Raw genomic sequence first — 17,527 nt, 5'->3', positions numbered from 1 at the left:
CTGATTTTGTTATGTTATTTTGGACGACATACTGTAATATGACTTTTTATGCTATTGTGGATGGCACATGGATCTATGATTTTTTTTATGCTGTTTTGGATGGCATTCTGTTTTATGCCCTTTTTATGGTATTTTGGACAATATACTTTGACATTTTTTATGTTATTTTGGACAACATTCTCTAATTTGACTTTTTTGCAGACAGACACCATGCTATACTATGCCATTTGTATGCTCCTTTGGATAACATACTATACTATGATTTTTTTTAATGATTTTTTAAAGACATAGACAACTATACTATGACATCATTTCATAAAGACTCTTTACACTTTCTTTTCATTCACAAAACTCTGCTTCACCAAGATTCTAATATCAGCTGTCTTTGTGCTTCACTCTAAAAAAAAAAAAAGCAGTAGCCAACCTCTACAGCAGCTACACATCAAGGCTGACTTTTTTTCCCTTGTGGCAATAGTACTTGTATTTTTTGTGTTACCCACCTGTGTTATCCTGTGCCTCCAGATCATCCATATCTGAATGGCAAGTGATTGGAGTACTTATTTTTGATGGCACAGCCTGATGTCCCATAACACATCATGCAACATGTATACCAGGCATCCCCGAGAATGTTTTCCCATATTTTACTGTGTATAGATGACTGAGGAATGTTATTTGACAAGCTAGTCTTTGTCCCAAAAGTAAACACACATTCTTCTCCATTATTTTACCATCACTTGTTGAAGGAGGGAGGTGAAAGTATGTTAGCTACTTCAGTGTCTGCAATGAACAGAGGAACATTTATCCTCTTAACTTTGTTGTTACAGTTTGTGAACAGTGACTCACACTCACTGTATATATCAAACAAGCGTTCAGCTCAAACTATGTTGTTAAGCAAGATTTTCTGACACAATAAGGACAAGGTCCTTAGCTGCAATCCACCAGCATGTTAAGGTGCACTTATACGATGAACACAGGAATGACAACAAAATTTTATTGTATATCACTCAAGCTCATGTTGTCATCAATTTTCTTCTGCTCCAGTTGCTTTTGGAAGATATATCTAGCTAAACTACAGCTGTTAAAAAATAACCAAAGCAGATTACAGACAGGTTAGGGTTAGGGTTTGTGGAGGAAACTCACTTTGTGTTAGTTCTGTCTGTCTTAATAAGGATCAGTTTCTTGCCCAACAGTGGCTGTGATTGCTTCATAATTCAGTGACCTTTTTCCACTGAGAGAGGGGATTACCCTGACAAGGATCTTGTGAAATATTCTTTGAAGTTGACAAATCAAATGAAAAAAAATGGACTGATTTCCTAATCATGACAAATGTGTTTTCATCAAAATATCATAGCATTGAGAGTATCAGACTTGTCACAACAATTCATACAAAGCAACATAGGAGCACAGCATGTGGGTGCACTTCAATGGAAGAACAAAAAAAGAGGGAAGTAAAAGGTCAGCACGCCTAGCATTTGTTGTGAAATTTCTATATAAATTAACATAGATATCTTATTTTATGAAGGCTTTATCCCTTTTGGGTTCTTATAAGAGGTCAATTCCTGTGGCCTGCTGAACTATTATGAAGGTATTCCACAGGCGCAACACTACCAGTCATCCTAATACAACCTGCGATTTTAAGAACTTTTCTCTAAAAATCCACTCAGGCAGTTTTCACAAAGATTCTGACATTCATTTCTCATTTGGAATTTGTTCTTAGATAAGAACAGAATCCACACACTCTCATAAGCACATTTTGGCACATTCTGCTGCTTTGCATGTATTTCTACTTCAATTAGTGTTTTCTTTAGCGTTTGTGTTGTGTAACACAACACCGTTTCTATTTCCATTCAATTCATTTGCACTTGATACAGTCTTTGTGAGCATGTGTATCTTCCATCTTTCCATCAAAAAGGGGAGACAAAAATTCCATACTCCAGCTTTAAGTCCCATGTCTTTTCATTCATTATCCATTATTGCTTATCCTGTTAGGGGGCATGGGGGAGCTGGAGTCTATCCCACCTGACATTAAGTGAAAGGTGGGTTACACAGGTCACCAGACTATCACAGGGCTGACACATAGTGACAGACAATCATTCACCATCACATTCACTGCTTAGGGCAATTTAGGGTCACCAGTTAATCTAATTTGCATGTCTTTGGACACAAACCTGTAACCCTGTCACTGTGAGGCAACAGTGCTAACCTCAAATCCCATTCATACTACAATTTGTAATTTTTCTTCTTCTTTTTTTTTTTTTTTTGTATGGTGTAAATCAATAAGATTCAACAACTTGATCATAGACTGATAAACTGGAAACCTGTTCAAGGTATGTTGCTCTGATAGGAACAGTTGGATAAATTAGTTGGACACATGTGAATCACACCTATGTTGTCACTCAAATGCATGAAGACATGCAAAAACAAGCAAGGTGTGTGGGAGTTCTCCATCTATGGAAATCATGTCATCAGCTCAGTCACCCAAGACAGACAAAGCTATAAGAGGAAGGAATGAGGACACACACCCATACTCACTCCCTCAGCACACACACTCACATACTCTCAAAGTTTTCAGATAACGCAGCAAACACATAGGGTCCACGCACAATAGAGTCTTCATGAGTGTAAATATGGAATGCTGACACAGGACGACTGAAGCAACATCTGAATAAGGCTGGACTGCCAAAGAGAGTGCACACAGGTAAGAGTGTGTCTAATTAATGGGTGCCTTTTGTAAATCATTACCTTTGTGTAGTTACTTTTAATTGTATAAATATTATTTTAGGATGAAAATAGCCATTATAAATGTTTACAGTAATTTTATCTTTTTTTAAAAAAATTTTAGTAAGAGTTATAGTTTCTAACATAAGGTCAAACTATGATTCAAAAATGTTAAAATAGCACATAAAATGTTTTCTTTTCTTTTTTTCTTGGGAATTATGTGGAACTTTAGAAGTATATAGTATCATATTTGACTGGACAAAATTCTTCATACTGAAATTGCACAAGTAAAAGTACAAGAATTTAAAATTCCTATAACATAATACTATTCTCTTAAAAAAACTGTAATCTCATAATACCATGAAGCACTAATGCTATATAATTATTTGTTGTTAATTTCTATTTTCTTCAAGAAGTAAGCGTACAAATCATGACAAAATATGTTAAGTGTAAAAATATGTTAATATTTGTACACTTAAAATATGTTAATATTTGTTCACAGATTTTATCTGTATGGATTATATTTAAGTCCCAAAGATTCAAACTCATTTTTTTTCCATTTTTGCAGAAAAACACGAGTCTTATAATGACTTATTTGTTATAAGTTGTTAAATTTTAAACTTTAGCCAGTTTTACTTCCCCTCCTTTCTGCTCTGTGCTGACTTTGTCGTCCCTTTCTTCCTCAGGTGTTTTCACTTGCTTCATCACACCTGGTTCACTGCCAGTAATCTCTCTGTGCATTCTGTTTCTGTGTGTGGCGACCCATTGTGGAAATACTGCACACAGTGGGGGAGAAAGATTACCAAAATTCCCCTGATTCACCTCAGTTGATTTTTGGTGTGGCCAATAGCAACACCAACACAAAAGAAGGAGTTGGTCGAGTTGAGACAGGTTTAGAGACAGAATCCATCCAAATTTCTTCCTCAATTTTCATCCTCCTCCTGCTCGTGCTTCATCATGCCTGCCAGACAGAGAGTCATGTTCCTGTTGGCGTTGGTCCTCTCCCTGTCAGGCCTCATTCACAGCTTCCAGCCCCTCGTCTCATTTGGGAATTCCACCACTCACCGTGACATCACACAAAGGGCGGTCCTCAGAAAGACAGCTGAGGTCTGCAGAGACATTGCTGCCTCTGAGGGACAAGAATTCCACCTGACTGTGAGTTGGAAAAGAGAAACAAAGAATCTGTGATGCATTCAAATATCCAGATGTTATATATGTTCTATGAATTTTGAAACAAAAACATTGTTTCAAAGAAATATATGATTGTTAATAATTAATGGAGATCTTCCTCTAGGAAGTCAGTGCTCACTGTAAAACTCCATGAAGCATGAACACAAGAGAATAGTGATTTAACTATAGTTTTTCAAACACGCAGTTAATTATTTATCATTTCTTTGTCTCCAGATTGATGACAGCCTGTCAGCTGACAGGGTGCAGAGAGCCTGTTCCTCTATAGGTACCTCCACCTCTCTCCTCTCAACTGTCATGTTCCACACGTCCATTGCAAATATGTACTTCAGCAACGCAAAGGTGGATGTGATTTATGCGCTGAGTGAGAAGCACCATTTTGATGATGAGACCTTCCAGGGAGGACGGGATGTCATCACAGCAGGTACACATCAAACGCTGCTGTCCTAGCCAAGACATATGTGTAAAAACAAACACATTTAATCATACATCTCAGAAATGGTAGTGTACAGAGCTTCAGATGTAATGTTCTGTTACTGCAGATATGTGAGCTTGTGGTCTATTGAAGCCAACATTTAGAATTTTAAAATGAGATTTTTAGAGCCCCCTAAAGGCATGATTATATAAGTATAATTTCACATGTTACACCTAACTCTGTGTTTTCTATTCTGCTGCTGAGGTGTGTCTGCTGTGAAGGCCAGTGTGAAGCTGGAGGAATTTGTTGCAGGGAGGTGGATGCTCGGACGAGTCTGTCACACCATACAGGTGAGGTTTTTACAGGTTGTTGAGGGGGTGGTGGTGTCATTTTGGTGATGGAGGCCCGATCAGAACAACAAGCCTCAGTGGTGTTGTGACATGCTGTTTTTATATTCTGTATTTTAAGGACTTCTACAGTCACAGTAACTGGGTGGAGCTGGGGAACACTGCCCCTTATAGTACTCTGATCAGACCAGACCAACCTCTTGAGAACCTGGCAGGTAGGACATTGTTATCAAATCACACAAGGCAATTTTGTCAATCTGTCACCTGTTAACGAATACCCACCCTGCCATGGCATGCACGTGCACTAAAATCCACATATGGAAATGAATAAATTGTTACTCAGTGTTTCACTCAACAAACACAATCCTCCAGCTTAGTCAGTCCCAAACTTAGCAAGCTTATCCTGCTTACCCCAGAGGTGATACCCATAGGCATAAGATCTTTGGGTCACTTTTTCCCTTTTGTTCAAAAGACAAAAAAATATTTTTTTTTTAACCCCCAGGATGGTACCCTTGGCAGCTGCTTGGTGGGAATATCTGCCACCGAGCTTAGTTTATGCCTGCATGTTGGCATATTGGCAGACTGATTAAATCTTGGCAAACAAAGGTCACAAACATGTTTCTGACTAACACTCAAGAATTCATATGCTAATTATGTTTTATCAAAATTCACACTAGTTCCTAACAATATAAATTAATGAAGTAATGATATCTTATATCCAAAAGGTCAATGGCCATTTCTCAGTATTTTTATTCAGTTTTTTTAATTTATTGCAGACGTAAATACTCCAACATGTAGAAACTGCACGGGAGGGAACTGTGAGAACAACCTTCTGCCTGACCTGCTGCAGCAGGGGCTTCTCACTTCAGGCTACTTCAACGTCTTCTCCTCTGCAAAACCTGCAGGTGACTAAAGAAATCATCTTTATTGTTGTTGTGTTTCACAATTCATATTTTGTGTATGTAAAACAACAAAGTTATTCTGTCTGCTCCAAGGTAAATGCAGCCATGGGGGATCATTTGATCGGACAAGCAGGCGGGACCCAGTGGGGGGGATTAGTAAGGATGACACTGGGTCCAGTCATGGCTCATTTCACCACAAAGCAGCCGATTTGGCTGTGAATGCCACTATGGAGCTACTGGAGGACATCAGAGTAGCTGTTGGGGACAAGAACTTCCTGCGGTATGGGTCGCCTTCACCAGAGTCATTTTATGACACAAGAGAAATAAAAACATGGCAATTGTAGGATAAATGAAGGGTAGATGAGGCTTTAACACCAAATAAAAACAAAGATAATGCTTCACATTCAAATCAAGTCACTGATATAGCGTTACAAGTATCCTTGACCTTTATGAAAAGTTTGCACTTTTCAAAAATAGCTCAGCTTTAACCAGGATCACTAGATGCAAATAAAAAAAAGTTAACTGGGCCACCTCTAAAGCCACAGTTGCTGTGCACAAGGTCAAATGATAATCACTGATCACTAACAGATGGATTACCCATGATCAGCTGTGTAAGATACTTATGTTTTATCTCTCTCATGTTCCCACAGATTGATGGGCCTCTCGCAGTCGTCTGTGCTGTGTTTTGTCATTGACACCACAGGCAGTATGAGCAAAGACATAGCTGAGGCTAAGAGAGTTTCCTTTGACATCATAGACAGTAAAAGGGGAACCCAGCAGGAGCCCTCCGCCTACATATTGGTACCATTCAATGACCCAGGTAAAGTTTTTTATTATATTTAATTCATGAGTAAATATTTTTTAAGCAGAATTTAATGGCATGTGCTTCTGACAGCTTCTAAATAAAGCAGGTGTCATTCTAGTGTAACCATTAGGAAAAAGTAATGTAAAACTGTTTTTCTTCCTTTTTAAACTTTGCATGTGTTGGCTCCAGTATATTAAGTGACATGTATAACAACTATTCTGCATCCAGATTATGGCCCACTGTTTATGACAACCAATGCAGACGTCTTCAAAGACCACATCAACAAGTTGTCGGCAAGTGGAGGAGGAGACATCCCAGAGTTGTGCTTGTCTGGACTGCAGGTGTTTCTCACTGTTATGCAATAACAACACTTTTGTTGTAATTTAGACAGTAAAGTTTTGTAAAGCAAGAAAATGAAGTCACCATTTCATGAGATGATTCTTCACCGCTCCGTGAATCAGATCATACTGCCAGCAGCCATAAAAAGCATCTGTTTTGGGCTATCTTAGGAATACAGCATTACATTAATCAGGATATGAATGATATATGAATAAAACCCACCGTAAAAACCTTGAGAATATCAATAGGAATAAAACTGGAAGGTGTTGTTTCTGTAAGTGCTACTGCAGTGGAGATTTTTGGCTCAAAGTATGAGAAAAAAAAAGATTAATTTTTTATATTTTACATTTTCTTAAATGATATCTTGAAATATATAAAGAACTCATTACATACATTTCCAGAACAGAATCTGAACTAAATTTTACTCGGATGCTTTCCTTCCATTAGTCTAAAGAAGGCTTGTTATGAAAGCAAACAGCCTAAAACACTTAAGCTTTGGTGTCTCTCCTTAATAATATTGAATTTACCCACTGTGGGACTAATAAAGAATTATTGTATCTTATCTCTTATCTTAATAATATTAATAATAACAACAATAATCTTTTCATTTAAACCAATGTTTTCTACTCTCGACCAATTTTTATAAACAATATCTTTTTCTGTCCAATTTATAACTGACAGCTTGCCCTGACTGCTGCTCCGCCCTCATCTGAGATCTTTGTCTTCACTGATGCACCTGCTAAAGATGCTCATCTGAAAAGCACCATCATTGCGCTCATAGAGAGCACCAAGTCTGTGGTAAGATACAGCTTTTTTTTCTCTTTTTTCTTTCACTTTAAAGGTCAATACATTCAATAAAGAAATGATATAATGGTATTTAAACAACTGTGGAATCCAAATCAAATATAACCTTTGATTATACTATTTTTATTTCTATCCTTATACTTTAGGTAACTTTCATGCTGACGGATACTCTGGTCAGTCGACGGCGCCGCAGCAGCTTTCAGGGCAAGTCGGGTCATCGCTCAATGAGCCAATCAGATGCACAGTTTTACCGTGACCTCGCCCAAGCTTCTGGAGGTCAAGCCATTGAGGTCACCAAGGATGACCTCTCTCTGGCAACAAGTATAATAGAGGATTCATCAGCCATTGCTGTGGTGAGACGTCGAACAAGAACATCTTATCTGACTAAAGATGGTACTGTACAGTATAAATATGCTTTATCTTTTTCTTCTTCTGTCAGGTGACAGTTTTTCAGGGAATGAGGAATCCTGGGAAGCCTGATAATTTTACATTTACAGTTGATGGATCACTCATAAACATGACTGCCTACATTACCGGAGCCTCATCTCTCACCTTTGATCTCACCAGCCCCACAGGTTGCTAATGTCCTTCATATTAAGTCTAGCTTTGGCTGTTCCATTTGCCTTTCACTCCTTCCATCTGCTGCCATTTGAATATTTAGCTCTGTTTGTGCTAGACAGCATGTTTCTCTCTCCAGGTGTATCTCAGAGTTCCAGTCAGTCCAGTGGCCCTCTGGCATCCTTCACCACAGCAGGAAACCTACGACGTTTAAGCCTCAACACCGACAATCAAACGGGATCATGGAAAATCAGTGTTAACTCTACTAGCGCTTACTCCGTTAAGGTCACAGGTCAGTCATATGTTAGAGATCACCCACAGCCGGTGAGTTACGGATTTTATTTAGCAGGTCTTGGTTTCCAGTTGAGTTTGCCTTAGCCCTACCAATCTGTTTTGTGTTGTTACATCAGGTCAAAGTTCAGTGAACTTTATCTATAACCTTGTGGAAGCTCATGAGGGAGCGCACGGGGACTTCAGTCTAAAGGAGGGACGTCCACTTTCAGGTCGGTTCACTTCACTATAATTATTGTCGTCTTCATTTTTACAGTCGTTTTGTTCTTATTGTCCTCAACAACATCTTTGAAGAATTCTCATCTGCCTTAAATATCCTCTTTTATAGTCTCCCAAAAATGTTAGTAGTCCAACCCATCAACCCTTAAACTATTCTCTCTCTTCCAGAGCCTCTCAACTGTTTTCAGTTATGTACCTACTGTTCACGTCTCAATAGCTGTCACAACAATCTAGTTTCTCTTTCTCTCTTGTCCTGACTTTTAGGTGGTAATGCCAGTCTCATGGTCACTGTGACAGGAAGTGACACAGTAAAGGTCACAGAGGTCACTCTGTTTGACAGCTCAGGGCCAACAGAGGTCAACGGATCACTGCAGGCACGTCACAACTTTCCTTTTAAAAGACTATTTTCTACATGCAGAGAAGTCATAAGTTGTAGCTGGTATCAAAAACGAATGCAAAGCAGCCTGATTGCTGGCAAACAGTACTAAAAAAATTAGCTAGTAGTCGGTGCATCCAAGACAATATTACAAGTGCGTAACTCGGTTGATTTGATTTGCCCGAAAGATGCCAAGGAACAGTTTCAGTCTGTAATGTTTTGATTTCTTCTTTCTTTAAAATATGGCAGACAAGGTACAAGAAGTGCAATGCTGCCCCTATTTAAAAGCAGCATTACATTTCGTCTTTGCAAACGAAAATGATCTATGTGTTTAGAAACATATAGAGTGGGCAACAGCGATCCAATCACAAGTGGTCACTCAAGATGCGTGTGGAGATGCATTCCAATGCTACGTGTGAACTGACATGCTTAGAACTGTCCCCTTGGAAACAGATCGTCCAAGATGCATGTTAATGCCAAATGTGAACAAAGCCATACACTTACTCTTTCTCTTCCTGTCCTCCACAGATGATGGGAGGTGGTAACTTTCTGGTGACATTCACTGGAGTCCCAGCAGGTAACTTTGTCGTTCGCCTAAAAGGAGAGGACAGCAGTTCTGCTTCCAGGTCAACATCATCAAGCAGCTTCCAGAGACAAGCCTCCACACAGATGAAGACATCCAGCATCTCTGTGACAGTGAGCACAATCACCTTCGGTTTTCTCTCTCAGTGACACAGTTCTTATTCCATCTCTATTTGTTGGCAAGTGCATCTTATAATATGATATTTTCAGATTATTGTTTGTTGAAATTGAAGCCAAACTTGACCACACACAGAAGTGCATTAACCTAATCATGATTCATAATTGTTCTGCAGTGCTATTGTTTCTCTATCCTCACTATGCATAAATGTTTGACTACGTTTCTTTCTTCACTTTACCCTCACTTGTTCAGGCTCAATCCAACAACACCAATATCGAACCAGGCTCCACCATTTCCATCCCTTTCACAGTCGCCACAACCACCAATGGAGTTATTAACGATTCTGCAACTGGAACGTTCACAGTGAGAGCCAACAACGACCGCAGCTATACTTTGACTTCACCCAGCACTGTCACAGTAGAGGCGGACAGTGGAGGCAAAGCCAACGGCACCGTGACCTTAACAGTACCAGCCAGTGCTGTATCAGGAACAGACGTGACCCTCACCATTGAGGCAGAAAATGCAGCTGCCGACGACATCAACTACGTTGTACTCAGGTTGTCTGTGACTGCCAAGGTGAGAGGAAAAACACATGACCTGTAGGCTAAAGTGGAGTCAGTGAAGAGTTTGGTCACAAGCAGTACTGTATGTGCAACATTTTTCATGATAAATAAACCACTGTTAAATCACTTACAATGAAAAATCGTCCAACACATAATATACGCCAACTGCAATCAAGTAGAGTTGCCTGCTAGCCAGAGCAGTGGCTGGAGGCATGATGTTTTTGGATTGTCCGTGCATACCATTCACAAGAATACCTTTAGGAAATTACTTTGAAATTTGGCACAAACATCTTGGACTCAACAAGGTAGTGATTAGAATTTGGCGGTCGTAGGTCAAAGTTCAAGTAAACTGTAACCTTGTCTTTCTCATTCTTGGAAATGCGATATCTCAAGAACACCTCAAGGGAGTTTCCTCAAATTTGGCACAAACATCCACTTGGACTGAAAGAGGAACGGATTAGATTTTAGTGGTCAAAGGTCACTGAGACCTTGTACATCGCAATCTTGTGAATGTGATATCTCAAGAATATTGTAGGGGAATTTCCTCAAACAGGACTCAAGAGTGACCTGATTAGAATTTGGTAGTCAGAGGTTAAGGTCACTTTGACCTCACAAAACTTGTTTTTGGCCGACAAAATTTCACACAAATGTCAACTTCATTGTGACATCATAATGTAAACTATAAGTGCCACGTGACTGGATCACATAGGCATAGAACTGCTAGGTGATAGTTTTAGCTCATGTTTGATGTCTTTCCTTTCTTTGGTCATTTAACTCTTTGTTTTAACAGTGTTAGTGGGGCTGTGTCAAAGACTGTCATTACAATTACTGAAGTTAAAATGTTTTTTACCTTTTTTCTGATGATTTACATGCCTCATTCCTGTTCTGCTTCTTGTGTCTCTAGGTGACAGATATTACACGTCCAGTGTGCCAGGTAGTCAGTTCATCAACCAGCTGTCCGTCCTCTTCATCGCTCTGTGCTGCCTCTCAGTGGGTATTCATCGCTAATCTCACTGATGGCATCAATGGAACTGGCATTGACAGCGTTTCCATCCGCCAAGGGAACGGTACCCTAAATATCAGCACAGAGGCTGGAGCAGGGGGGGAGAACATCACCGTGGCAACCTACAGCGCCTCCTGCTGTTCCCAGAGTGTAGAGCTGGCTGCTGTGGACAAAGTAGGAAATGTGGGGACATGTGTGGGGCAGGCTCGAGCACTCACCACAGCTGCCCCTGTGACTACAAGTGCAGTTAACACAACATCCACTGGAGGACACACTTTGAGCATGTCATACTGTCTCTGGGTCAGTGTTGCAGTTTCTCTTCTTTGGAAATAAAAGGGGTACATTGAAATCACCCTGTAAGGATGGAAGCATGAATCAAATAGTCCCTCAGTGAGCCTTTTATATAAATATTATGTGCGTTTACATTAAATTACCACTGCTTGAAGGAAATAGATGTTTTTTTCCTTTCAATCTAATTCTCTTAAATAATCTCTCTCTCTAAATAATATGAATTTCTATAACTAATGCAGTTTTTTAAAATTTATTTTGTTTTGCTTTGTTTTCTTCATATATAAAAAAAAATTTGAAGAGTTACTTTGAATGATTTATTTACATTCCTGGTGGTGTGTAGATTTGCTGCAGTGGTGATGTCAATGTACAAGTGCCTGAAGCTGCTTTTACTGCAATGACTGCAAGAAGCCAGACTAAACTCAATGGATCCTCCAACGGCTCTCTTACAAATCATAATGAATATTTACCACATATATTTGCAGTTGCAATTGACAGTTACAGCGATACCTTAACTCTGTTGTCATTTATGGTTCTGTGAAGTCCACAGTATTGAAGGAAATATTTTGTGATGATATGGTGGAATTTCAGTTTTCTGTCAATTAAAGACCCTGAAAATCTGTTTTCTCTGCTTCTTCTCATAAGAGATGAGTTATATAAGAGTGAAATGTTCAGTTTTGGTTATTTCTTATGTGAGATTTCAGTATTTCGTGTTTTTTATCTGTACACTTACAGCACTGATTTGAATTAGGTGTGGCTGTATTGTGAAAAGGTGAGGTGGTGTGTACTCATGCACTTTCAAAAGTTTTGCAACATTTCAGTTATAACCTGATGGCAGTTGTGGCATTATTTGCTAATGTTGCCATACCACTGTCAGTCAAAGCTGATCAATCCACAGCCACACAGTCCTGATCAAGCAACTATGTTTTTATGCATTTAACTCTTAAAGTTTCAGTCATAGTGTGTAAGATTTAGGGGCATCTAGCATTGACGGTGCATAACTGAAACTCCTCCAATGTATCGAGCATAAAGGAGAACTTGTTGGGATTTGCAGCTCTTGTCTTGTTTCCCCTTGTTTCTCCAGTGTTTCCCCTCCTTGTTGAATTTTTGTCCCCAGTTTGTTTCCCCTGTCTGTATGTCTTAGGCTGGGCGTGGCGGACCTACATTCTGCTAAAGCTGAACTCTTCACTCACCTGCAGCTCATCACACACCTGCTAGTCATCCACTCTGATTGCAAGCAATCTGATATAAACCCGGCTCTCCTCTACAATTTTCGTTTGTTGTGAAACCTCTCTGTAGTAACACCTTGGCCTCTGATCAGTCCATTCTCTGTGAAGATTGTAGAGATTTTTGCCTTATATCTTGAAAACCTGCTAAACCTGATTTTTCTTTGTCCAACCCTGTCCAACCTTGTCGATCCTGTGGCTACCCATTATATCATATTATATTATTGTATCTCCACCTTTGTCCTGCATCTGCATTGTAGGTCCTAAGAACTGCTAGAGCATAACAGAACGAAGGTGGCAGGCGCAAAAACATGAAAAGTTCTATCTAGAGCAAGTGTTTTTAAATTTTTTTTTTCTTTAAATGGTTGAACCAAATGTATGCTGAGTGAGGATCACCATCAGCTGATCTAGGTTTTCACCAGGGCCAATACAATTGTAAGATACTGACAACTTGCAAGCTACACAGTACAGTTATCATTGATGATCCATACATAAGGGTGAGGTCAAGTGAAACATGCACAGTGAACAGAAAGGATAATAACATTGTTGCAATAGCTTGTAAAGTTTATTTGTCTATTTCAGAAAAAAGTAAAACAATAATTACAACAAAGAACCGAATGAACCTCAAAGGTAAGTAAAAATATAACAAATACAATAATAGTTAAAGTGGAAGAACTAAGAGCGACTTCCAGCAGCCGAACACGAATGGCACTTTTGGGACCTGTTTCACAAAGCAGGAATAATGTCAACAGCTGGAGAGGCCAGAACCACACCTGTGAAGTACACTATGCTGTCCCTGATGCAGGACAGTACAGCTAACTCACTGATCCTGGTTGGTGAGACAGGCCCCAGTTCATTAGGAGACAGCACAACAGCCTGGCCAAATGCAAACTGCATCAGGATGAGGGGAGCAGGAGTGAAAAGCTTGGTCCTTTAATCAAAAAAAATAATAATAATGAGAAACTAATTTAGATTTTTCCTTCAAACAATACAGCAACCACAAATTCAAAGTACAGCAGGTTTACTATCAAAAAAAGAAACAACAGAAAAGCCAATCACCTCTCAATTACCATAAACGTCAAAGCAGCCAACCCACAAAAAAAGAAAAGCTTCATTTTGTTTTACAACTCGTACACAGAAATTTCACCCAAAAGCAACTGGAGAGTCAAAAGTGCACCACTACAATGAGGAATCTTGATACTCGACCGAGAAGAGTAAACTTAATGGAATTCAGCATCCTCAATAGATGACAATGACTTCATAGATAAAGACACATATTACTCCTAGATTAAAGCAAATTTTGAACTCATGTCTGTGCAGATGTCATCCTCATCGCACAAATACTAAAGAATATCCTTCTCTTGTCTATTTGAAATCCTTGAGCACATTCATGTCACATCAGAAATGCAACTTGCAACAGATTCAATGTAAGAAACCTACTATATCAGTCATTAACAACAGTATTTACAATACCTACTATGTTACTCTTTTAAACAGAGCAGAGCTTAATGTTACACAACTGAATAGTACTTTGCATTATTTTTAATAGCCCGTGGTAGATCAAACACATCCCTGGATCTCTGTGTTCCTGACAAGAGAGATGGTCAATACCAGAGTTGTAAGTATGTATAATCTATACATAATAGATCAATACAGTGGGCCAGTAACTGGTATATAACATTTTTTTATCCTTAAAAGGCAAAGACAAAAGCTACAGTTACAGATAAATAGCTACAGTTGTTTTGTTTTTTAACAAAAGCAAGTGAGAAACTGTACATAATATTAACAATATTTTATGGCAAGACCAACGAGGACTCTTTCCTCGAAACTGCTTTCTTCAAAGTCCCTATGCTGTAGTCTAGGACTTTGGTCCGACGAACCCAAATAAGACTGTCATGTAGCACATTTTTTCATTGTCAAATAAGGTGTCAAAGACTGTAAAGTGCAAAATGCATTTGCGCTTTAAAGTTATAAGTAACTGGTATGACTAGGGGAACAAAAAATTACTTATTTCCTAAAATATAACAAGTTAGCCCTGTAACTTGATGGTTTGACAATGTAGTTTAAAAATGATCTGTTTATCTTGAAGTTCAGCTACTGTATTGTGGGGGCTGTAGCCCATTTGCTATCACTGGTTAAATGCAACATTTGAGATTTTTTTTTTTTTTTTTAAAAAGGCAAACAAATGCAATAAAATGTTGTGTTTCTACCAGTGACATATAAGAGATTTTGGTTTACTCACATGTAGGTGATGATACAATAGTTGCATGCAGAGGCACTGAGTTGAAAGAGTTTGTAGGCCTATATTCTCTGGGCATGCTTCACTCAAAATCATCTGCTTTTTATATTATACACAATTAGCTTCCAAAGTTGGCATTCACTTTTTTCCCTATACAGTTGCATCACCAAATATACTGTGCCAGTCCATTCCTTTACAGTATATACATATATACTTCATATAATACGTATATATGTTGTGAACATTCCATGCAGCATATAAAAACCCTTTCTTTGAGTAATATTGTGTAGGAAAATGGGGTTCAAAGAATAACTTGCTGTCTTTCGGTATTAGTTTTGTTTAAGATGGTAACTACTGGAGCAGTTAAAGCCCAGCATGAAATAGGGGGCACTACAAAGGATGTTTCTGTTTTAAAAATCATTTTCCGTGCCCACCAAAGCACTTGCTCAATATTATCCAACCAGCACTGGCGAAGGAAAAAGCCAGCACTTCCCAGGTGCTAATAAGCTAATGAGGCACATACTCAAGTCAGCTTGATGCATGTGCCCCTCTCCTCAAATCAAGCTTTAAGTTGTTGTTACCTCCACTGCGCACAAAGATCAGTCGATGCTTAAAAACTCCCCTAAAATGGCCTTGTTCCTACATATGACAATAAAGTGATTTGCTGATTTGATAAAATTGGATCACGTTAGTGTCACATGAGATGTCCAGCATTAGTTTCAAGCAACATTTAACTTTTTTTGTTTGTTGTACTGACCTCTCGGTCAACTTGAGTATGACATACGCAGCAATAAACTTACAAATTCAATTTCAGAGTCAACTGTCATGCTAGAACTGCAAATGTAGATAAAACATCAGCTTACTGCTAATATGCAAATGCTTCAACGTTTCTGACGTGTAAACATTCCAAGGGTTAAGTAGACAAGTATAGTACATACAATAGTTGCTGTATTGTATTTTCTGTGGAGGTATAAAATGTGGCTGTTTGGCAATAAGCAGGGAGAGAAAGGTACAGTAATATCCCTGCCTTTGGAGTGTGAGCCAGTTAAAGTCGGGGAGACCTGAGGTGTAAACTCTATGATTGTACTGTTCTTGCATCTGTTGTATAACTGCAGTTTGGGATGGGAGGGATGGATGCAATCTGATCAGTAAGGCCAGTTTGGAACGGCTCAGGAAAACAGCTAAGTGGTTTTGTAATGAGGGTGCTCTGCTGTGTTTCTGGTGAATGTTATCCTAACATACTAGGTCCACTGTGCTACTCTAGTTTGTGTCATTGATTTAATTTCTAATTTGTAACATACAGCCATGTCACAGACTGAAAAAGGATGATAAATATCAGGCATTCATTTGCGCACATTGTCAAAACTAATATACACCACTGGCTCTGCGGTGCTAAGGCAACTACTTCATAATTCAACAGCTTGAAAGCAATCAGCTTGTCTGATTGAAGACAACAAAACTAAGGAAACACTAAGAATAATTTATTCATATAACATAAGGAACTGCCGCTCAACAAAAATAATTAGGGTTGCTCTTTGTTTTGATTAGACATCATGTGGTTGTTATAATAGATGAGACGTGTTGCTGGCTAGACTCACAGGAAGAGGAAGTCTGTCAGGGTGGCTAGGCCTACAGCTGCCTGGATGGTATCAGTGACACTGATGGAGATTTCTATTGTGACTGTGACTGTTGTGAGTCCAGGATTATGGCAAATCATTGAATATGGCTAACAAACTTGTGGCAACTGGTGTTTGGAGGTTAGGCTAGTCTCGTGGGCTACTAAGACAATGGGTTTGGGAGAATTAAGTAAAGCACGGGTGCGGGAAGACATCCCAAGGTCTATTTACTGCTCGTCCATCTCAGCAAGATCAGAGTTGGAGGAGGGTGGTGTAGATGACTGGAGGTGGTTTGAAACTGGGCTTTGGGTAGAGCCCTGGGGGGTGCCACTTGGGGCAGGGTCAGGAAGAGTGAGGGTTTCTGGAGCAGACTTTTTGCGGGGTCTGTCCTTGGGGACAGAGAGGGACTCGGGCGCATCAGTGCACATGGGGGTGGAGGGGGCGCTGGCAGGGCCGGTGAGGGAACAGGAGGACAGGGGCGTCTCGCTGATGGAAATCGATGGCGGAAACATCCCGATCTTCTGGTTGGTGGCCTCCTGGATGGTGCGCTCAAACTCTCTCACCTCATCCATCGTCATGTCTGGATTGGGAAAAGATCAAGTATGACCAAAAAGGCTGGAACTGTAGCATTAAGTCATCAAACTCAAACTCAAACTCAAACTCATCAAAGTCAGTACAATGCTGAAAAACAAAAAACGGATTCAAACCAAGAAAGTAGCACTTTTTGTCAGCTAAAATTGTGTTATTTTAATCACCAATATGTTTTCAGGGTTCAGTTATGTTGCCTTATATTTCCTTCATACCTTTTTCAAACCTATAGAAAAGCTTGGCAGACTTTAATCATGTTTTTTACATACTCAATAGTTCATGTAAGCGTTGTTTGACTCAAGGTAGGACGGAATGAGTAGATGTATGTGGACAGTTAAATGG

The 17,527-nt window shown here is 39.3% G+C and overlaps 2 protein-coding genes across 2 annotated transcripts in view; one reads left to right on the top strand and one right to left on the bottom strand.

Annotated features, from left to right (window-relative positions):
- The first annotated feature begins 2,520 nt into the window (after positions 1-2,520).
- vwa10.2 (von Willebrand factor A domain containing 10, tandem duplicate 2) lies at positions 2,521-12,138 on the top strand. Its single transcript, XM_042484255.2, has 18 exons — positions 2,521-2,698; positions 3,405-3,873; positions 4,123-4,330; positions 4,586-4,671; positions 4,790-4,883; positions 5,445-5,573; positions 5,664-5,850; positions 6,221-6,390; positions 6,604-6,716; positions 7,396-7,512; positions 7,665-7,871; positions 7,958-8,093; positions 8,216-8,368; positions 8,487-8,579; positions 8,851-8,960; positions 9,491-9,658; positions 9,915-10,238; positions 11,130-12,138. Exons 2-18 carry the CDS (start codon positions 3,676-3,678, stop codon positions 11,559-11,561), a joined length of 2,925 nt encoding a protein of 974 aa, XP_042340189.2. The 5' UTR covers positions 2,521-2,698; positions 3,405-3,675; the 3' UTR covers positions 11,562-12,138.
- Positions 12,139-13,285: 1,147 nt separating this feature from the next.
- The window catches only part of LOC121941918 (cytoplasmic phosphatidylinositol transfer protein 1-like), an 87,786-nt gene continuing 83,544 nt past the window's right edge, over positions 13,286-17,527 (bottom strand). The window contains exon 9 of the mRNA XM_042484903.2: positions 13,286-17,177. Coding sequence (XP_042340837.2) covers positions 16,825-17,177 — 353 coding nt within the window. The 3' untranslated portion in view covers positions 13,286-16,824. The remainder of the gene's footprint in view (positions 17,178-17,527) is intronic.

Source organism: Plectropomus leopardus, chromosome 3 (genome assembly GCF_026936395.1).
Source record: "Plectropomus leopardus strain MGB_pleo_1.0 chromosome 3, ASM2693639v1, whole genome shotgun sequence".
In the NCBI taxonomy this organism is placed as follows: Eukaryota; Metazoa; Chordata; class Actinopteri; order Perciformes; family Serranidae; genus Plectropomus; species Plectropomus leopardus.
Note: the sequence above shows the minus strand (reverse complement) of the source record. Positions and strands in the feature narration are given on the sequence as shown.